Source organism: Hylobates moloch, unplaced genomic scaffold (genome assembly GCF_009828535.3).
Source record: "Hylobates moloch isolate HMO894 unplaced genomic scaffold, HMol_V3 SCAFFOLD_6, whole genome shotgun sequence".
NCBI lineage: Eukaryota > Metazoa > Chordata > Mammalia > Primates > Hylobatidae > Hylobates > Hylobates moloch.
In genome coordinates, this window is record NW_026652281.1 from 2,719,410 (window position 1) to 2,741,764 (window position 22,355).

General features: G+C 54.9%; 1 protein-coding gene across 3 annotated transcripts in view; it reads left to right on the top strand.

Moving 5' to 3' along the window:
- FBXO31 (F-box protein 31) overlaps positions 1-22,076 on the top strand; it is a 54,892-nt gene extending 32,816 nt beyond the window's left edge. For 2 of the 3 annotated variants that reach the window (XM_032156254.2, XM_032156253.2), the window contains 7 exons: positions 3,928-4,004; positions 7,325-7,492; positions 8,141-8,215; positions 15,097-15,206; positions 15,927-16,080; positions 17,114-17,514; positions 19,878-22,076. In XM_032156254.2, the coding sequence (XP_032012145.1) occupies positions 3,928-4,004; positions 7,325-7,492; positions 8,141-8,215; positions 15,097-15,206; positions 15,927-16,080; positions 17,114-17,514; positions 19,878-20,100 (1,208 nt within the window). In that variant the 3' untranslated portion in view covers positions 20,101-22,076. The remainder of the gene's footprint in view (positions 1-3,927; positions 4,005-7,324; positions 7,493-8,140; positions 8,216-15,096; positions 15,207-15,926; positions 16,081-17,113; positions 17,515-19,877) is intronic. The other variant, XM_032156255.2, reaches the window with a different exon arrangement.
- The last annotated feature ends 279 nt before the right edge of the window (positions 22,077-22,355 follow it).

Below are 22,355 nucleotides of genomic sequence, written 5' to 3' on the forward strand. Positions count from 1 at the left end.
GTTCTCAGACACAGGCTTTGCGATTCCACGAGGAAGTCTGTGTCTCCTCTGGGTCTGCGCGCAGGCAGCCTATCTGTTTCTCTGACTCATCTCTCGGGATGGTTTTGGTGGCTGTCGCAGACTAAAGGAGCCGACATCTGGTCAGCAGAGGCTGTTGCTTCCAAAGTACAGCGAAGGTGTCGCCAATTTGACCAACATGCAGAGCTTCAAGATGCAGGGAGGATGTTGCTTTAGAACTGGCATCTTGGGAGGCTGCTGGGTTTTTATTTCAGAAATGCTGCTTTTCAGCACAACAGGGAACTCCCACTTTGGGATTGTCAGGCGTCTGAGGCAGGCTCATTGGGCAGTGTTCCTGCACTTAAAGCGGGAGCTGAGGGAGGGGAGGAGAGAGCGCCATGCTGAATAGTGTTTTTTTTTACCCCAGTATTTCATGATGAAATTTTGAAAACAGAAAAGTTGGAAGAATTGTCCAGTGAACCCCCATTTTGTTATCACCCAGCCACCCAGCAGTCCATTCGTGCAGCCATCCGTGGACTTATTTTCTGATGCATTTCACACTTGCAGGCATCAGTACATTTCACCCCTAAATGCTTCGGTGTGCATTTCATTGTCAAGGTCAATGTGTGTTTATGGTTCCTGATCACACACCCATCTAGGTGTGACCGTAAAGTAACAAGACCGGCTTGACTGTGTCCTGTAAATGGACTCAGGATTGTTCTGAAAGAGGTGTCCGTGTGTGGGGTGGCTGGCAGCAGCCTGCACACAGCCCGGGCTCATTTAGGAACTTCCTAAACGATGGCCTGGGCTGAATCCCGGGAGCTGTTGGTGGAGTCTAGCGTCCTCTCCAAAGGCTCGAGAAGTTTCTTATTCCCTGTGCCCTAGATCCAGGTGGCAACGTACTTGCTGCCGTCCTGGCTTTCTTGCCCTCCCTGCTCCATCTTCCTTCCTGTGGTCTGGGGTGGTCTTGCCACTCCAGTGCTCTGAAACCCCCATGCTCCCCACTGCCTGCAGAGCCCCGAGACCCTGCCCATTCACTCAGTCACATGTGCTCACTCAAGCAGATACAGGTGCAGGACAGCAGACGTAAACGTGTTCGCCAACATGTTGACTGTGCGTGTGGTCTCTGAGTGATGGGATTATTGGTGAGCTTTAGGTTTCCTTTTTCCAAATTGTCTGTGTATGTGCTGCTTTTGAAATAGAGGGGATTATTTTTATTTATTTATTTTTTTTTGAGGTAGGGTCTTGCGCTGTTGCACAGGCTGGAGTGCAGTAGTACAATCATAGCTCACTACAGCCTCTGCCTCCCGGGCTCAAGTGGTCCTCCTACCTCAACCTCCTGGGTAGCTGGGACCACAGCGCATGCCACCACACCGGGCTAATGGAAATTTATTTTAAAAAAATAGCTGATCCAGTTGATTTTTTTTTTTTTTTTTTTTTGAGATGGAGTCTTGCTCTGTTGGCCAGGCTGGAGTGCAGTGGCGTGGTCCCGGCTCACTGCAGCCTCCACCTCCCTGTTCAAGCGATTCTCCTGCCTCAGCCTCCCGAGTAGCTGGGATTACAGGCACCTGCCACTACGCCTGGCTAATTTTTTGTATTTTAAGTAGAGACGGGGTTTTACCATGTGGGCCAGGCCGGTCTCGAACTCCTCGTGATCCACCTGCCTTGGCCTCTCATAGTACTGGGATTACAGGCGTGAGCCACCATGCCCGGCTTCCAGCTGAAATTTTAATCTGCAAGCCCATGACATTTTGTCCTCTGCCCCACCCGTTCCACAATCCCTGACTTCCGCGGTTGTGTCAGCTGCCACTGGAGCTTCCGGGGGACTATATTTTATTTTCTTCATGTCTCATTCTGTTCTTGTTTTGATTGCTGTAGTCAGAATAGTTCATTTTCATAGCACTTGTCTTTTAGAATTTGGAGTATCACTGGCTGCTCTGACCTCTTCATATGGACTTTGGAATCATTTTGTTAAATTATTTTTTAAAACCTGTGGATTTGAGTTGGGATGGCATTATTGATGATTAGCTGGGTGTGGATTTGAGTTGGGATGATATTATTGATGATTAGCTGGGTGTGGATCTGAGTTGGGATGACATTATTGATGATTAGCTGGGGGAGTTTTTGTCTTCACAGTGTTTTCTCCCCACGTATGAATGTTTCCCATCTCTGTCTTTACTGAAGTCTTGTAAAGCTGTGAGTGGACTTATGTGCCTCCTGCTGCCGAGGCTGGGTCTGCTGCTCCTCCCATGAGTGAGCGATGCTTCTGCTGGATTCCTGTGTACTCCCTCATTAGCGACCTTGCTGAGCGCTCCGTTGTTCTGCGGGACCCATGGTTTGTGGGAGCTTTCCAGGTACACAGGCGCCAGGCGTGCTCCTCCACCCTGCGCTGGTCTTGCGTGCTGCTCTGGTGGGTGTTCCGGGTGAGTGCAGGCCCCCCCTCATAGGCAGCCCTCATATGATGGCTCCCAGCACTTTCTGTCCCACCGTTAGGGGCCCTGGGACCTGTGACCCAGATGGGTGAGGCTGTAACAGCCCGGGCCGGCCGCCTCTGTCCTTTGGTGACCGTGATGGGGAGGTGTCCACAAAGCACCCTGTATGTTGGCTCATCCTTCTGCCAGGTCTGTACTCTCTACCCGGTCACCCCTTCTTCCTGGGACCATCCCCCAGATCAGCTGCTACCCCCAAGCTCTACCATTAGGGGACCCAGGCCTGTTCAGGGGAAGTCACTGGATGCCACCTTCTCCCCAGTTGTCACGCTCACTGCTTTCTCTTGATGGGTAAGGCTTCCCGAATGATGGGAACTAACAGTGATGGTGAAGGTGAAGCAGACTTCATCAGGCATTTAGCATCCAAGGGGTGGCTCATGAATGCAGATACAGTGCAGGGGCTGGAGAGGGGCTGGACTGGGCTGACCTGGGAGGCTGAGGCTGATGGAGAGCAGGCAGGTAGGGTGGAGAGGCAGGAAGGTTGGTGGCAGCCACATGGCTGAGGGCCTAGAGCCTGGCCAGGGAGCCGTGGAGAGAGGCATTGGGTGGGCTGGGGGTTCAGGTCTGCCTGGAGGGGAGGCAGCTGGCACAGTGGCCCGTACCCCATGGGGTGAAGGCCTGGGCAGGGCCCAGGGGCAGCTTCGAGGGTGACCCGGAGCTGCTCAGGAAGGGAGATGGCCCAGCCTGACCTGGCCATTGGCTGGCAAGGAACGGGATGGAGAAGTTGCATCCTGGGCCTTCGGCGAGTGTAACATTGTCGTTGTCTGGATAGCTTTAAAGATCTGATTGCTTACAACATGCCTTGTAGTGCTACCAGCGTCTCGGCATTTGGCAGGTCTAGTCCAGCTCTCTGTTTGCACGTCTTCTGTCTTATTCCTAGAAGAGAGAGTTCCCAGCCTTGCTTGATTTCCCCCACTGATGGGAGGCTCATCACTTTACGGGAGTCTCATTTTACTTAGGCCTCCTGAGGATAGTTTCATTCTGATAGATTTTTTTTTTTTTTTTTTTTCCCGAGACGGAGTCTCACTCTGTCGCCCAGGCTGGAGTGCAGTGGCTCGATCTCGGCTCACTGCAAGCTTGCCTTCCAGGTTCACGCCATTCTCCTGCCTCAGCCTCCCAAGTAGCTGGGACTACAGGCGCCCGCCACCACACCCCGCTAATTTTTTGTAGTTTTAGTAGAGACGGGGTTTCACCGTGTTAGCCAGGATGGTCTGGATCTCCTGACCTTATAATCCGCCCAAAGTGCTGGGATTACAGGCGTGAGCCACGGCGCCGGCCTCGTTCTGATAGATCTTTAGGGGCTTGGTGTGCATGTGTTTGGAGGGCTCTCTTGCAAGCCTTTTGTGAGTCCTCATGCTTCCTTCCTCCATCTCGGGGTTCCTGGGCTCCCTGCGGCACGCTGGGTCTAACACAGAGACTTGCTCTTTCTCTCTTCCTGTAGTGCTTCACCGATATAGACACATTTTGGGATTGTGGCAGCCAGATATCGGGCCATACGGAGGACTGCTGAACGTGGTGGTAAGTCCCGGAGGCTCATGACGGGGTCTGTGCCCGGGCAGGAGTGGTGCCTTACGTGGAGGAATTTGAGGGCCCCTTCTGCCTGGGTACAAGCTGGCCCAGATGTGCGTTTGAGGTAATTACCAAAAAACTCTTGCTCTGTCACTTTTCAGGAGCCAATTTTATTTTCCAAATGAGCAAAGATTTGCTTAGAGCAACACTTTGGCCTTGTGGCCCGTCCATGGACTCTCTGGTCTGAGGGGGTGGCTTGTGAGGGCCTTTGCTTCCTGGACGCCGAGGCCTATCACGCACACGCTGGCGGAGTCTGGAGCCCGCCCTCAGCCAGGTCCTTCTGTTCCTTGTCTTTGCCCCCCATGCTCCAGCCATGGTGCATTCTGACGTCTGTTTCCTTGGGTTCTGCTGTGGACCCCCTCTGACCACCCTGCCTCCTGCCCCCTGTGCCCTCCTGCTGGAGCTTCTTGAACGGAAAGCCCTGCCCTGACTTTGTTGAGCTCTAGGCTGGTGGCAGAGTCGCCTCCGTTTCCCTTCTCCCCACAGCCTGCTTGCCGTTGGGGTCTGAGGATCCATGAGGACATTTCTTTCCTGTTTGTCAGCTCTGCCGTGGCAGTGCCTGTCTAGTCTTGGGTACTGGATCATGGCTGGAGATGGAAGTCTGGCTTTCTTTTTTATTAAATTCCCGTTTTTCGGTGAAGTTTTCCTTCTCTTTGTTAATCTTTTTCGGTACAGTAGCAAAAGTTTCTCTCAAGTCTAGCCCCCGCCTTTTCTCCTGATCTCCAGGCGTGTCGGATGCCCCCACCCCTCACCGTGCGCCTGGGAACTTGTCTGGGTGCCATGGCCTGGTCTCCTCAAGAGGCCCTGGCCCCGGCCTGCAGGCAGAGCTGAGTCAGGGCACCTGCTCTGCGCAGGTCCGTGGTGTGCGCGTATCTCAGGCTTGGGGAAGCGTCTCGTTCTCATTCCGGGTCGCTCTCCTTCCCAGGACACAGCCCTCTGTAGGGCCCAGCCGGAGGCCCTCCATGCACTCCTTCCCCAGGCCCTGATTCCTCCTTTTTTCTTCCTGGCTTTGTGAGTCACGCTTCGCTTGGCCCCTTTGCGTCTCAGCAGCCACTCTGCTTCCCTCCTCCACCTCCCACCCCTCAGGATTCCGCAGGTGCCTCGTGCAGCTGCCTGTGTGCAGCGTAGGGCTGTGTTCTCTGGTTGCCATCTTTGGCGTTTGGCCGCGGTAGTCCTGGCTCCTGTGTAGCCCTGATCTCCGTGTGCACCTCTCCAGCCTGCGGGTGCCAGACATGGGTCTTCCTCCACAGCCAGTGGTCAGTGGCCTCAGAAAGCGGGGAGAAGGCCCTGCTCCTTGCCCCTCAGCCTGTCCCTTCTCTTCAGGGCCTTGGGTCCTCGTCTCTGGGCTACCTTCGTTGCTCTCTGATGTGTTCAGTCTTTTTTTCTTTTTCTTGTTTTCTTCCTCCTGGAATTAGGAGAGAGTGTTCAGTCTTCGCGGCTGGTCTTGGCAGGAGGGCAGGTTTGATATGAGCTCTGGGGCCAGGACCAGGAGCAGATGTCTGCTTGTAGTTTTAGTTTTGTTTGTTTCTCGGTTACCTGCCAATTTATGTTGAAAAGTAGCTGCTCATTCAACACAGTGAAGTTGTCGGACTTTTCTTGAAATTTGCAGGTGTTCCTTCGGAGTGAGGAGGTGGTGCTCTGCGGGGCCTGCGTGGTGCCGGTGTCTGCATGGCTTCCAGTCTGCCCTCCCACGCTCTTCCCCTCCCTCCCTCCCACCCTGCCTCCCACCCCTGCACCCTCCTGCTGGAGCCTCTTGAACGGAAAGCCCCTCCCTGACTTTGTTGAGCTGTGGGCAGGCGGCTGGACCCTGAGGTGTCGCTGTTGCCATCGTTCTTGCTGTGTTGAGAATCCGGTGCTGGTGTTCGGATTGTGCTCCGCTCCCTTTTGTGGGACTAGGGGCTGAGCCCAGTGAGGGCGGGTTTGTCTGTCTCCCCATGGCTTCTGGGCAGGTTCTTCCAGGCCTGGCATGCATGGCTCCTGGGCAGATGGCTCCTCTGTGGCTCTGGGCTTTGTTCCTCAGGTGGGGTTTGGGGCAGGGGTGGGGTTTGGGGAAGGGATGGGCTCTGCCCCCAGGTGGGGTTTGGGGCAGGGATGGGCTCTGCCCCCAGGTGGGGTTTGGGACAGGGATGGGCTCTGCCCCCAGGTGGGGTTTGGGGAAGGGATGGGCTCTGCCCGCAGGTGGGGTTTTCATCTGCTGGGAGTGGCTGTGGAGAAACCGGCTTTGCCTTTGTTGTGTTGGGCGTCGCGTGGTCCAGCCTCGCTTTTAGGATGTTTCCTCCTAGAGACCAGCCCGGCAGCTCACAGGGTGGGCAGATTGCTTTCCTTTCTTTTAGTGGAGGAAGGGTGGTAATTGTTTTACTTACTGGCAGTGAGTAATAGAGTAAAAAAAAAAAACCCAAAAAACAAAAAGCAGTGGATAATTGGGGAAAGCAGAGTCCGTGAGAGAACAGCACCAGCTCACTCTTGACCCAGGCTCATTAGCTCTAGAAATGATGGAATTCTCTCCTTGGTTGCTGGAGCTGGACGTCTCGTGGGTCCCAACTCTCCCAGAAGGGGGCGACGCTAGGCTGTCCTTCCTTATAAGCATGTGGCCGCTGTACCCAGAGCATGCTGGGGCCCACCCACCTCTGCGTTTGCACAGTCAGTGCCCAGACACGCGAGGACGCACGGGCAGTGCACTCCTCGGCTCTTCTCGCTCCTGAGCTCCCCTCTCAGGGTCTTGGCGTCTCTCTCCTTCCCTGCACTTCGGTTTTGAAGCAAATCCCAGGCCCGTGGCATTTCAGCTGTCTGTCCCTCCGGGCAGCGCCCTAAGAAAGGGGGTGTTTCCTGCATCTCCGTATCACTGCCGCACCTGACAAAAGTGGCAAATGCTCATTCTGTTACCTGTTGCCCAGGCCATGGGATGCTTCTCTGATCATCTCAAATCCGCCTTTGAATGGCAGTTTGTTCAGCTCAGGATGCGAACGAGGCCCTCGCACTGCCGTTGTTCACGCTTTCCTGTTGGGAGATGCACCCCCATTCCCTCTGTCCGGTCGGCACCTCACCCTGTCTCACTTTCTGGATTATTCTGCCTCCTCCTGGTGTCCACCTGCATCTTAGAGCTGGAAGATAGTGCTGGGATTCGAGGCACCTCGAGGGTGGGCGTGCAGGTCCCATGTGCTGGCCTGGCAGGAGCTTTTCTGTGTGATTGCAGTGCGGGGAGTCGTGCAGGGCCGCCCTCACTCTGGCCCTGTAGCCACTCGTGGACCTTTGCCCATCTCCTCCTGTAGGTGGACGGCTTGTTCATCATCGGGTGGATGTACCTGCCTCCCCATGACCCCCACGTCGATGACCCCATGAGATTCAAGCCTCTGTTCAGGATCCACCTGATGGAGAGGAAGACTGCCACAGTGGAGTGCATGTACGGCCACAAGGGGCCCCACCATGGCCACATCCAGGTGTGTGCAGTGGCGGGGCTGGGTCCTCACTGTCCCAGTGCTGTCCTGTGTGGGCTCCAGCCAGGCCTGCCGTGCTCTTCTCAGCTGCAGACCTGGGCTGTAGCAGATCGGCGGGTGGTAGGGAGGCTCCGCCCTGCCCTGCTGTGGATTGTTCACGCCTCCATGGCGCGGTGGACTCCGCAGGGGTCACTTGCCGGACCCCTCTTGATTCTGCCCTCAGTTGGGGCCGATGGTTCTTTGCAACTTCGGTTCCTCTGTTTCTTTTTCTCCTGTTTGCAAGAATGTCAGTGTGGAATCAAGTGCGCTCTCTGTTCTGGGATCGGGTCTGGCAGTGGCCCCCACGGTGAGCACAGCGTGTCATCTGCCACACACTGCGTGTGAGATGCAGCCCTTTTGCTGCTCTGTGTCACGCTGAGAAATGCAAACGCCCCTCTCTGAGATGTGCCACTGCCTCCTGCTCTTGGGGGAGTGTTGCTCAGGGAGACTCAGCTCCCTCTGCTGGCACCACATTGGTCGCATCTTGGGTGCCCGCAGCGGGGTTTGGTGGGTGTGGTGAGGGAGGGGTCGTGGCCATCTGCCTGGCGTGGGGGATGCTGTGACGGACTCTGTTCCTCACTCTCCTCTTTCCTTGCATTGCAAACACTGAAGATTGTGAAGAAGGATGAGTTCTCCACCAAGTGCAACCAGACGGACCACCACAGGATGTCCGGCGGGAGGCAGGAGGTGAGCCCACCAGCCGGCCCTGTGTTCACATGGTGCGGACCTTTCCTTTCCCCACGGGGAAAGTACAGACCCATGCGGGAGAGAAGTCAGCAGCACGCGACCTGCATGGTGGCCGTTTCACATGGTTCAGCCAGTATTGTCAGTGCAGACCGTGCATCCAGCACACTCGAGGAACACCATCGTGCTGGCGGGCAGGTTGCCGGTCCCCTCCCCCTGCAGAACGAATGAACCACACAGGCCGTTTCTTTAGTTGGCTCTGCTTTGCCCCTCTGGTGGGCACATGCACTTGCTGAGGGGTTGCTGGGAGGCTGCTTCTAGGATGTGAGCTGCAGGGAGACCCGAGGGCTGCACCCAGAGTTCCTGTGTTTCGCACCCATGGGCAGATCATGTGGAGGCTTCTAGATCGTGCCAGTGCAGTGGGGAAGCCTGTGTGTGATTGTTTGCCTGAGTATTTTAATATTGCCCTTGAGTGTTAGCTTTCAAGGATCTAAGTCTTACTGCCCTCTCAAAATACTCTTAAGGACGGTGCGGTGGCTCACACCTGTATTCCCAGCTCTTTGGGAGGCTGAGGCAAGAGGATCACTTAAAGTCAGGAGTTCAAAACCAGCCTAGGCAACATAGTGAGACCCTGTCTCTACAAAACCCAAAAATATTAGCCGGGTATGGTGGCATGCCAACTACTCAGGAGGCTGAGGTGGGAGGATTGTCTGAGCCCAGGAAGTGGAGGCTGCAGTGAGCTATGATCGCACCACCGCACTCCCGTGTGGGGTGGCAGAGTGAGACCCTGTCTCAAAAGAAAAAAACAAAAAATTAGCCAGGCATGCTACCATGCTACGGGGTTATGCCATGTTGCCCAGGCTGGTCACAAACTCCTGGGCTCAAGCCATCTTCCCACCTTGGCCTCCCAAAGTGCTGGGATTGCAGGTGTGAGCCACCGCACCCGGCTAGGGTGTGCGTTTCTTAGCTAGTTTGAGTTCTGGTGGTTTCCCCATCAGCCAGAGGACTGCAGAGAAGGTTGAGATGAACCAAATATCCTGTTTCTTGGAATCCTTTGCAGGTAAGTGATGTTCCTGTTTTCTTGAATAGATGGCATGTGAAGACGATCAATAACGGAAATGTTTTAATTACGCTGTCATTTTAGATTTGATTTTATATACAGAAACACAACGTATGTGTGATTGCTGTGGTTCACGTTTTTTTTTTTTTTTTTTTTTTTGAGACGGAGTCTCTCTCTGTCGCCCAGGCTGGAGTGCAGTGGCACAATCTTGGCTCACTGCAACTTCCATCTTCCCAGTTCAAGCAGTTCTACTGCCTCAGCCTCCCGAGGCGCTGGGCTTACAGGCACCTGCCACCATGCCCGGCTAATTTTTGTATTTTTAGTAGAGATGGGGTTTCACCATGTTGGCCAGGCTGGTCTCGAACTTCTGACCTCAGGCGATCCGCCCACCTCGACCTCCCAAAGTGCTGGGATTCCAGGTGTGAGCCACCGCTCCCGGCCTTATGGTTCACATTTAAGTGAAAAATGTCAACAGATTTTTCAAGAATAGAAACTCCTCAGCTGTTGAGCCCTTAAGAAAGAAAACCATATTATATTTCTGGTACTGTATACTTTGAGATTAGGAAAAATTTCTGTAAGCCAACTTCTGTGTGTGAGCTCACTGATTTTGAACTGGAGTAGTATTTTTCCTGATTGTAAATATAACAACATATGCTCCTTGTGGAAATGAGAGAAACCCCCAGGAGTGAAGGTGAGAGGGAAGGTCTTGCTGGAATCTTGATGGGGGGAATTTATGTTTCCCTTATTCTGAGTGAGGCCAGCTTAGTGTCTTGGGGTCAGGACCTCTCTGTGGTTTCATGAACTGTCTGGTCATAGCCCGTGCCTCTCTTTTTGCTTGATGTTGGCTAGTTTCAAGTGGGTTTGTAGGAGCTTGTTAACTGCGTGGAAATCGAAGCCCTTCCAGATAGGAGTTGCCAGGTTTTTTTCTTATTCCTTTTTTTGTCTTTGGATTTCTCTTATGGTGTGTTTTCATCCACGGAATTTTTTATTTTTAATGTTAATTTTTAAAACATGGGGTGTCTCACTTTGTTGCCCAGGCAGGTCACAAACTCCTGGGCTCAAGTCATCTTACTGCCGTGGCCTCCCAAAGTGCTGGGGCTACAGGCATGAGCCACTACGCCCAGCTGTATTTTTAATTTTTACATAAGCAGATGTATCCATCTTTCTTTAAAAGACTCTCAGTGCCATCCTGAGATCTCTCCCTGGCCCATATATGTTTACAAATGAGCTCATGCTTTTATTTTTCTCTCATGCCTGTGTTTGGTTCTGTTGGATTTATTCTGATGTGAAATGTAAAGCTTAGCCCCAGCCTTGGTTCTGTGAAGACCTGCTCTGTTTTCCCCACACTGGATGTGGAATAACCACACTTTCTCCATCAATTTGTAGCGCTGCTTTTGTCCTAGGTTACCCTGTATACTTGGTTCATTTCTGGACTTGATATTCTGATCCATATGTCTGTCTACATGTCAGTACCACACTATTCTCATTCTTACAGTTTTTGTTTGTTTGTTTGTTTTTGAGATGTAGTCTCGCCCTGTCCCCCATGCTGGAGTGCAGTGGTATGATCTTAGCTTACTACAACCTCTGCCTCCTGGGTTCAAGTGATTCTCCTGCCTCAGCCTCCCTCCCAAGTAGCTGGTATTACAGGCGCCCGCCACCATGCCTGGCTAATTTTTATATTTTTAGCAGAGACAGGGTTTCCCCATGTTGGCCAGGTTGGTCTCAAACTCCTGACCTCAGGTGATCCGCCCGCCTCGGCCTCCCAAAGTGGTGGGATTGCAGGCGCGAGCCACTGCGCCCGGCTGAATACTTGCAGTTTTATCGCTGTATTTTATTTTATTTATGGCTTAGAGGCAGGGTCTCACTGTGTTGCCCAGCCTGGGCTCAAGTGATCCTCCTACCTCAGCCTCCCAAAGTGTTGGGATTACAGCCGTGAGCCACTGCACTGGCCTATCACTGTATTTTAATTGCCTGTATTCTTCTTCCATTTTGGAATGTTCCTGGCTCATCTTGTTTATTTGCTGTGTGAACTCTAGAAGCAGCTATTTCATGGAAACATCCCCTTGCTGTCTCTTCTTGCAATTGGAATCGCAGCACGCTTATGGTCAGCGTATGGGGTGCTGCCATTTGTGTGATGTCCACACCCCCATCCAACGTACTCCCTTGGTTCGTCCCCCTCTGAGCTCCCCTTGGCTCGTCCCGCTTCTGAGCTCCCCCTCCTGGAGTTGACAGAGTGAGGGTGCCAGTGTCCCAGGTAGGGCAGAGGCTGGGGCTGGTGACGGTGCTGCACCGCCCATCCTAGAGTGAGAGCGGCCTCTCCTCTCCTGCAGAGGCTGCACTGGCTGCGCCCCCCTGTGGGACTTGTCACCTGGTCCCACAGTCACTTTGTTCATCTTGAGGCCTGCAGTGTCCTCGCTGCTTTTCTCTCAGGACATGTAGGGGTTCAGAGGGTGGGGCTGTCTGTGGATTCATGCATCAGCTGGGAGCTCCTCTCCACTAAAGGCCAGAGAGCAGGTAGGTCACCAGGAGAGCTGTGTTCCAGGAAGAGGACGTCCTAGGAGGTCTGGACATGGTGACACATCCTGATAATTTTCACAACCGAGGTAAAAGATCAGGCACAGGAATTCGGTACTGCCCTGAGCTCTGCTGGCTGAGAACTTCTGGATCAGCACTGTATTAGTCCATTTTCACGCTGCTGATAAAGACATACCGAAGACTGGGTACTTTATAAGGGAAAGAGGTTGAATGTACTCACAATTCCGTGTGGCTGGGGAGGCCTCACAATCATGGCAGAAGGTAAAAGGCACATGTTACATGGCGGCAGGCAAAAAAAGAACTTGTGCAGGGGAACTCCTCTTTATAAAACCATCGCGTCTCGTGAGACTTATTCACTATCATGAGAGCAGCATGGAAAAGACCCCACCCCCATGATTCAGTTACCTCACTAGGTCCCTCCCATGACGTGTGGGAATTGGAAGAGCTACAGTTCAAGATGAGATTTGGGTGGGGACACAGCCAAACCATTTTAAGCACGTTCCAAGGGAGTGGAGTCCTGTCTGCCCAGGGAGGTTGGAGGGGCCAGGCTGTGGACAGGGGAGGCTGCGAGGGCAATGCAGTCTCTTTGGCATCCCTGCATCTCTGTGTGGGTCACCCCCGCCCCGGGAGGTCATTCCTTGTACCCAAGCTGCCTCACTGGGATGATCTGATGATGTTCCCAGGCTTGTGGGTTCCCTCAGCCATGGGTCCTTGTGAGAAATGGGATGCTCGGGCCCACCCAGACCTGGCCTTTTCTTTATGGGTGTTGGGCCAGGACTAGCCACCATGTCCCTTCCCACCCTTATGTGTTTCAGGTCCCTCCCCTCAGACTGAGGCTTTTGGAAATCTCAGGCCTGCAAAAGGAGCAGAGAAGGGAGGATGGGCCATGCTTCTGTCTCAAGCAGCCAGCAGGCATCCTTGTCACCCTCAACCCCCTCTGCCAGGGCTGCCATGAGGGTCATGAGTACAGTGTGTTTAGTGCGCAGTCCCTGGGTAAACGTGAAATTGATCGTTGTCGTGCATGTCCTGGGCTTCCTGTTTTTTTTTTCTTGTGGCTTGTATGTGTTGCCCTGATAGGTAATTTCATAATAAACAAGCTTGGGACGGCCTTCTTCTGGGTAACAGGGTCTGGTTGGTAGTCCCGTTGCTTGGACCTCTTTTTGTAAAGTGAGGTCATGGCTACACATGCTCATCTTCCTGATGGTGTCGAGTTGAAGTCTCAGTACTCACGGTGGTAAGATTGAAATCTTTGTTCATTACATTCGGTTACTTTTGTTTCTGTTATTTAAAGAGCCTTTCCTCAAATTCAGCCACTCAGGTTTTAATTCATTTGATGAGGTCCAATTTGTGAAACTTTTTGTTTTCTTTTATGGTTATTTTCTGAATCCTAAAAATGTCCTAAAAATTGAGTCCTAAAAAACTCAGTTGGCAAAGGTAGGCTCCATTTTTTTTTTTTTTTTTTTTTTTGAGACGGAGTCTCGCTTTTTCACCCAGGCTGGAGTGCAGTGGCGCAGTCTCGGCTCACTGCAAGCTCCGCTTCCCGGGTTCACGCCATTCTCCTGCCTCAGCCTCTCCGAGTAGCCGGGACTACAGGCGCCCGCCACCACGCCCGGCTAATTTTTTTGTATTTTTAGTAGAGACGGGGTTTCACCGCGGTCTCGATCTCCTGACCTCGTGATCCGCCCGCCTCGGCCTCCCAAAGTGCTGGGATTACAAGCGTGGATAGGCTCCATTTTTTTTTTTTTTTTTTTTTTTTTTAAATAGAAGTTGGGTAGCATCACATCAGGTTCTGCATTTGTGTGGAGGCCTGTGCCCCATCTTGAATGATAATTGTGTGTGGTATAAGGCGGTGTCGTGGTTCCTTCTTCTCCATATGAAAACCCAACTGACGAGCACCTTGCTGAAAACCTTCCTTTCCTGAGGGGCATGCGTGGGCACCTCCGCTGCAATCAGGCAGCTGGGTCTGCATGGGGGTTTCTGGGCTCCTGGCTCTGTTGGTGCCCGTGTGAGGCATGAGGCTTGCACGCCATCTCATGATGGGAGCTTATACTGGGCAAGTCCTGAGAGCGGCCTGGTCCTTCCGCTTTGCTCTTCGTTTTCCTGATTGCCTGTCTGTCCTGGTTCTTTGCTTTTCCGTAGGAATTTCAGACTTGGCGAGTCCAGTCTGTGTAGTACCTGGTGGGCTTGTGGTTGGCATGAGGTCGGATCTGTAGATCAATCTGGAGAGAACTGCTCTTGGAACGAGGCCAAGATGGGTCCCAGACCCCACACATGGCGTCTCTATATACCCAGGCATTTTTACTTCCTTTCAGTAGTGTTTTGTGGTTTTCAGAATAGATCTTAAACGTATTTTGTAACATTTATTCCCAAGTCTTGTGTTTTTTGAGGATTTTGTACATAGAGTTTTTTTAAATTTCATTTTTATATTTTGTGCTGCTAGGACATAAAAATCCAGGTGGCTTCTGTGTTGGCCGTGTGGTCCTGCCAGGTGCTCAGTGCCACCCCCGCAGTGATTTCTGTTTCTTGTCGGAGTGATGTATGAAAGCGATTGACCATCGTGTTTGCTCTTTTTTGTGAGTTGCTTATGCGTCCCTTTCAGAGTTAAGTCTAGATAATGACTGGAAACACTGTATTGAGCTAGGAACTTGGAAGTTTGGATGAATTCTGTAAATTGTGTAGAATCAAACCATTAAGCACGAAATATCCTCAGCACCATGTGATGGCAGAATGCAGGGCGGACTGGTGGGGCTGTGGAGTTTTTGGGAGCCCCCTTAACAAACCTGCTTTTCCTTTGAAAGGCCGAGGGCTCAGTGCATCGTCCTTGGCTGACTTGCACGGCTCGGGGTTGGTGGTGAGAGCTCCTGGAACACTCAGGCTCCCAGGAGCCAGAGAAGCAGGCTGAGGGGCTGTGCTGCAGTGCAGGGCCATAGTCTGTGTAGATGCTGTTCCTGCCCCACCGGTGGGCACGGAAGGGAGGTCCACCCTGAGTTCTGGCCATGGCTGTGGTCCCCGCCTCATCTGGGCTCCCCGCAGCCCCTGCTGCCTCCCACCCAGCAGACCAAGGGCCTGGAACCTTCACTTTTTGTTGGCAGGCACCTCTGACGTGGGGTCAAATCCGGCAGCTCCCCTTTTTCTTCCCAGCACCGAGTCCTTCCTGCCCCACCAGGAGGACGCTGCAGGTGCCTGTGCACCGACAAAGAAGGACACACTGTCCTCTCAGCAGCACAGCCGGCAGCCTCTTCACAGCCTCCTGTCATATGGATATTCATGACCTGTGTTCTTTTGGAAGGAGTTTCGGACGTGGCTGAGGGAGGAATGGGGGCGCACGCTGGAGGACATCTTCCACGAGCACATGCAGGAGCTCATCCTGATGAAGTTCATCTACACCAGTCAGTACGAGTGAGTGCGGCTCCTGCTCGGCGCTGGGGCGGCCCTCTCCTGGCGTGTGCTGGGAACCAGCCCTGTCCCGGTGGGTGCTGGGGCATAGTCCTTTGTCCCAGTGGGTGCTGGGATGCAGCCCTCCAGCTGGGTGCTGGGGTTCAGCCCTCTCTCCTGCTGGGGGCTGGGAGTGCGGCCCCCTCCCTGGGTGCTGGGAGCATAGTTCTCTCTTTTTGTGGGTGCTTAGAACACAGCCCCTCTCTCTGTGGGTGCTGGGAGTGCAGGCCTCCCTGTAGCTGCTGTGGCACAGCCCCAGACCCCATCCTTCACCCGGGTGTCTGTTTTTGTCTGATTTCCTGTCACCCCCGCCAAACTGGCAATCTAGAGCTCAGCCCCGCTCAGCCCAGTGCGGGGATCCCCTCCATGGTGACTTGGGCTCCTTTCCCACGGGTAATGGAGCAAACTGGCACTTCCTTTCCCCTCCCACCTGAAGCTCTGCCCTGGCGCTGATGCCTCCCTTAACCCCAGAAGTCTTGTTCGAAGCGTGAGTGCAGGTGGGTGGGTGGGGGTGATGGCTCCCCCAGGTGCATTGCTGCCCACAGGCCTGGTGGACACCTAGCCCTGGTTGAGCTGAGCTGCCCACCCTGCCCCACCGTGCAAAGCTCATCCCTGGCACCTTGGGCATTTTCAGTCCTGCCTGCCCCGCGAGGTCTCCTGTACTGACCCGTCCGCTCCCCACAGCAACTGCCTGACCTACCGCCGCATCTACCTGCCGCCCAGCCGCCCCGACGACCTCATCAAGCCTGGCCTCTTCAAAGGTACCTATGGCAGCCACGGCCTGGAGATCGTGATGCTCAGCTTCCACGGCCGGCGTGCCAGGGGCACCAAGATCACGGTGAGTGGCGGCTGCCCTGGTCGGCGGGGCTCTGGGAGCACGTGGCCCAACTGGGCTGTGGAGTCAAGGAACTTGGGCAGACACAGATCCCCGGCACCCTTGCTCCTCAGAGGGGGCTTGCCCCGCAGCCCTGGGAGCTTGGGAAAGCAGATTCTCGGGCCCCAGCCAGCCCCACTGAACCAGAATGGCATTTCCACGAGACCCTCAGGGAGTCTGTGTGTTTCCAAGGTGGCCTTTCCAGACCACCGCTCAGCCCTGGCCACCCAGGCAGCCCTGCGGGGTTTAGGCAGTCTGGACAGCATACCCCACACAGAGGCTCAGATTTAATTGGGGACAGCCTGGGAAAGGGGCCCCTCCAGCAGCTGCATGGAGACCCTGTGCTTGCAGATAGCTCCCACCCTGTCTGAGCTTCAGCAGCTCCTCTGCTTGGAGTGGCCTGAGGGTGGGCTGTGTGGTGAGCCCAGCAGTATCGCCCCTCTTCTGGGGTTGTGAACAGGGGCTGTGTCCCATGCCAGGGCTCCTGGCACATGCTGCCCGCCTGCCCTGAATGGTTATTGAGAATCCTGGCAGACAGCGCCTGAAGGGGTAAAGCCTCTTCCCCGAGCCTCCAGAGATCAGGGCCACATCTGGCATGATGGGACATTCCCTGGACCCCAGTTTTGGTTCTTGGACTCCTCACGGAGTTTTGGGGCTGAAGCATCTTCCCGGGGCTTGGCTCCTGAGCTGTGCCTTTCAGGCAGACAGATGTGGGCTGCCCCCTTGGGCTGCTGCCCAGCTCTGGGATGTTCTTTGAACTTCTCTGGGCGCAGTTGAGCAGGTGTGAGCCACCGTCCTCAGGGGCACTTACAGGTGTTGCTGGCCCTGCCACTTTCTAAGGGATTCTGAGACTTCTTCCTCCTTAGGGGATGCTGCTAAGTCAGTGGGAGGGCTGGTGCCAGCTCGCTCAGCTAGAGGTGGATCTGGGCTGGAGCCCGCACAGCGGTGCTGCTGCTGCTGCTGGCCCGAGCCCAGCTGACCGCCACCTCCTCCACAGGGCGACCCCAACATCCCCGCTGGGCAGCAGACGGTGGAGATCGACCTGAGGCACCGGATCCAGCTGCCTGACGTCGAGAACCAGCGCAACTTCAATGAGCTCTCCCGTATTGTCCTGGAGGTGCGCGAGCGGGTGCGCCAGGAGCAGCAGGAAGGCGGGCACGAGGCGGGCGAGGGTCGCGGCCGGCAGGGGCCCCGGGAGTCCCAGCCAAGCCCCACCCAACCCAGGGCAGAGGCGCCCAGCAAGGGCCCAGACGGGACACCTGGTGAGGATGGTGGCGAGCCTGGGGATGCTGTGGCTGCGGCCGAGCAGCCTGCCCAGTGTGGGCAGGGGCAGCCGTTCGTGCTGCCCGTGGGCGTGAGCTCCAGGAATGAGGACTACCCCCGAACCTGCAGGATGTGGTAAGGATGCGGCGGGCACTGGGGCCCGAGGGTGGGACAGCATGGGTTTCAGCGAGGGCCCCAGCCCCACACCTAGCACAGGTGGAGAGGGCCCCTCAGAAAGGGCGGCAGCCGGTGCTTTGGGAGAGGAGTGGGGCCTCTGACCCCTTGGGCCATGTCCCCCAGCTCCTGAGCAAGCGGCCGCGCAGCTGGGTCCCGTCTTGGAGGCTCCTGTCCTTCCACCGTTTCTGGGGTACCTCAGAGCTGCAGGGGCATGAGGCTTCCAGATGCCTCACATCCTGCCACAGTGCCGCTCCCCCAGTGGTTTCCAAAACTAGTTGTTTGCAGTCAGTCAAGTGAAATATCATGTCAACTGTCCAGCAGCTTTGAAAGTAGGAAATGAACAAGGCTCCTTCCCCACCCACCCTGTGGAAAGCCCGCCCGGTTTGGTGTCCTCCTGGCCAGCGTCTTGCTGGTCACCTTCGGCCATCTCCCAGTGCGTGGTTCAGATGTGGGTCCTGCTTTCCTGCCCCCTCCCTCCTGTGTGCCTGCCTGCCTCTGCTGTGCCGGGCAAGTGCCTGGGTGGCCAGTGGAGTGGACGCCAGCTGCGACTGCGTGGGAGGGGCTGGCATTGCCACTGCCACTGCAGGGCTTGGGCGGCTGACATGGGACGAGGCCTGCACAGCTGCCAGCTAGTGTCTCGCTGACTTTTTTTATACAGTTTTGTCTGGGCCATCGCCTTCAGTGCCACGGGCCCCTTGCCGTTCAGGCTGAACAAGGCCCTTGCCCCGTGTCCTTACCCTTTAGAGCTGTTTAAATTCAAATGAACTGAAATTGAATATGAAAAATCCAGGCCCTTAGCCGCCCAGGCCATGTTTCAAGTGCTTCATGGCCATGTGTGGCTGGTGAACAGTGCAGCTCTAGAACATACCATCACCACAGAGGGTTCTGCCGGACAGTGGCCTTGGGGGCTGTTTTGAGGGTCCACCTGTCAGTCTCCTGGCATCAAAGTCATTCTGTGATTGTCAAGTTACAGTTATTTTCCTTTTACCTCCAAGCCACTGTGTGTGTATGCCGCTATGTGTGTGCATTTCCTGCTAAACTTACTGTCACGGAGGGAAGGGTGCCACAGGCCCAGCTCCTGGAGGGGGTTTGGATGTCTGGGCGGGGCTTTCTGCATGTTCCCATGTATGATAACGGTGATGGGGGTTTATAGAGAGAGGCATACAAATAGTATTGGAGTGTTGTTTTAGCTGATACAAATGTTTGAATAGCTGAAAAAGGAAAAAGCTGTGTTACCCTTCAAAAATCTCAAAACTCCTCACAATGGGCTCAGAGCCAGTTTGCGAGTCACAGCACGTGCTGCAGCCACTGGCCAGGAAGACCTGTCCAGCTCCCCTCCCCAGCTAACCTGCAGGACAGTCCCTGCTGTGCTGAATATGGGGGCTTCCGGGCCCTTCCCTGTCTAGTTTATGGATCTGCAGGGCCTGGCCATGGCACCTGTACAGGGAATGCCTGTTGCTTTTTTTCTGACCACAGTGCCGATGGCTGCACCTGCCTCTGGGCCCTGGAACTTCTACCCGCACTTGAGAAGCCCTCTGAGGCCCAGGCCCTGGTCCACGGGGGCTGTTCTTTCCTCAGGCCTTCGGAGCCTCAGTGGGTGATTGCAGGCCAGCCCCCTACTTCTTGTCATCTGTTGGAAGAATTTAGCTGCTTGTGAAACAGACATAAGTGTCTTCCTGTCTGATGTTGACCTCAAAGCCATAAATGGGTGTTTGCAAGTTCTTCGTTCTGAGTTAACGTCAGCTGCAGGCTGCCTGTATTAGAGCTAATTATGTGGGGATATAACTCCCAGACATTAAGATTTTTTTTCACGTTGGGCCTCCTTTATGAAATGTGTGTTTTGGAACAGAGCTCTTCGGGCCTGCAGAGACCTCGTTTTAGTTCCGTGATTCGGCAGTGTGCAGTCAGTGGGTGAATCCCTCACGGGCGCTGCGAGTCAGCGCCCATCCCCCGAGCAGCCCCGAGCTCTGGGCTCTGCATCCATCATCAGGTGGGCTCGGCCTGCGCCCTTAGCTGCCCCTTCAGAGACAGGCTCAGCCCACACCCCCAGCTGCCCCTGCAGAGACAGGCTCAGCCCATACCCCCAGCTGCCCCTGCAGAGACAGGCTCAGCCCACACCCCCAGCTGCCCCTTCAGAGACAGGCTCAGCCCACACCCCCAGCTGCCCCTGCAGAGACAGGCTGGCTCTGGGAGTCAGCTTCTGGCTGATGAACAGTGGATGTGGCTCTTGTGGCACAGAGGGGGGTCGCAGAATGCTGTACGTGGCGTGCACTTGACTCAGCCCTCCCCCAGCTCACAGTTTCCCTCTTGTTTCTGTTCAGTTTTTATGGCACAGGCCTCATTGCGGGCCACGGCTTCACCAGCCCTGAACGCACCCCCGGGGTCTTCATCCTCTTCGATGAGGACCGCTTCGGGTTTGTCTGGCTGGAGCTGAAATCCTTCAGCCTGTACAGCCGGGTCCAGGCCACGTTCCGGAACGCAGAGGCGCCGTCCCCGCAGGCCTTCGACGAGATGCTTAAGAACATTCAGTCCCTCACCTCCTGACTGGCCACATCCTTGCTGCCACATCCCGGGCGGCTCTGGGGCTCTGAACTCTGACCTGTGAATAGAAGCAGCATGCACTTTGGAAATCCGACCTTTTGACCAGAACGCACACCTCGTCGGGGGGCCCAGCCCAGCCACCCACCAGCACTTTATGTAGAGAGTGTGACGTAGACCTGCATATTTGTCAGTGCCATGATGGAAGAAGCTGAGCATGTCTTACCAAAAAAAGAGACAACGAGCCTGAATGCAGCAGATCTAGGGGACAGCCGCAGGACCGCGTGAGGATTGAAGCCGCCCGGGGTTGCCGCACCCTGGGCTGGCTGGCGGTTTTCTCGGGAAATAGGACCCTTCTGACTGGCGCTCTTTTCCTGTGAGCGGATAGGATGATAGACTGGGTCGTGTGTGAGACACGTGTGCTCCACCCCACCCCTGCTGGGGGAAGCCGGGCAACAGTGGCCTCTGGGAGGGGGTCAGGAAGAGGCGAACAGCTCAGGCAGCGCGGGTGTGATGGGCACAGTATGCGGAGAGCAAGCTCGGGAAGTTGGTAGGATCTCAGGCTTGGGGCTGGGACTCTGGAGTGAATCCCCATTTCTCTACCGGCTTGCTTGGAGTTTGGACAGAAGCATTTCACCTCTGGTCTCAGCTTCCCCACCTGTGGAGTGGGTTTAGTGACCTGAGTCACTAGGGAATGTCACTTGAATGCACAGCCCAGCCCATGCACCTGCCCCAGCCCTTCTTCTCCAGCTTTGGAGCCAAGGCCATCGTTTCAGCCACTTGACTGTCCTCGACGGCCTGTTACAGACAGGGCGTTTGTTTTGTCCATGCCTTCATCCCTGCACGCACACGGCTTCAAAACCAAGCTGCCAGCCACTTTCTCCAGAACTCAAGGCTCCAGGCCTGTGTGTCTGAAGCAGTGAGTGGTCCACACGGGTGCCAGGAGTGCCCAGATGAGATGACGAGGAAACCCCTTTGCAGGTGAGGGGACAGCTTTCTAGAAAAGCCACACCTGCATCTGGGGACACACTTTGGAAAGCGGGACCCTCCAGCTTGGAGACCCCATGGACTGATTCCTCCACTGCTGTGTGCCCCATGTCGTGTTAACACCTGCGTGTGGGGAACCCATCTGAGGTCTTGGCTGAGGTTGGCATCTCCTGAAGAACGGAGAGCACAGTGCCTGGAGCTGGCCCTTCCCCCAGCCTGCAGTCAGCTCCATGCCCGAGTGGGCCTCCCCAGCGAGCCTTCCCTCTCTGCCGCTTGTCCTTGTGTCTGGGCTGCTCCAAGCCCTTGTGCTAGGCACCCTGGACACGTCCTGCTGGTGAGGGACCTCGGGAAGGTGACAGTCTGTGTGCCTTTGTGTGGAGACCAACCTGAAGATGTCCTGGGAAATATTTTCCTGATGAATTTCTCCTTGACTGGCCTTTAAAAAAAAATAAGAATTCCCATTGCCCAGCCTCAGTGCATTTGGCAAATTCTTACTTCGCTTCCCAGAGTCAGAGAATTGGCCAAGATTCCTAAATGGTAATCTGGCCGGCCTGGGAGAAAGACTCAAGAGAAAAGCCAGTGGAGAAAGTGCCCTTTCAGGGCGGCAGCAGGGTCGCCCACCCGGGAGCCACGCAGACCCTGAGGCGCGCCTACCAGTTCTCGTTTGTGGCCCCAGTTTCTAGCGGCTTTTGCAGCATTAGCCTAGAAGCTTTGTCACTTCCTGCCCTCTGTGGTGGTCACTGTTTTTCTCTCGTGCCAAATGAGGCAGTCCCTGAGTGACGGTGACTGTGGCCTTGAAGCCTGGAGGACCCTTGGGCATGTAGACTGGCACCGTGAAGATTCACCATTGTTTAAATAAAATCAAGCAGATGCATTTTTTACCAAGAGCCCGAAGCTCGCTCTAAGGGACGCAGTCCTAGAGGCGTGCCCTTTGGGGCTTGAAGAGCACACTGTGGGAGGCATGTGCTTCTGATTAAAGGAATCTCAGATCTCAATTACGCTTCCAGTGTTTGGGTATAGAAATGGCTTCCACCCATCATGTCTCAGCCATGGGCTGTTGGTCAGTTCCTGTGGCTCCTGGTTCTGGTGTGTCTGTTGGGGGGGTCTCTCCATGGTGGTGACCTGTGGTGATGCCAGGCAGGGCCACAGCCACACAGCCAGGAAAGGGAGGCCTTTTTGGCCGCACAGCCAGTCCCTTCAGTCATGACGTCAGGTCGTGTTTTTTCCACTCGGATGTGTCCTTAGCCAGTTCTTGGCTCCGGTTCTGTAGGGAC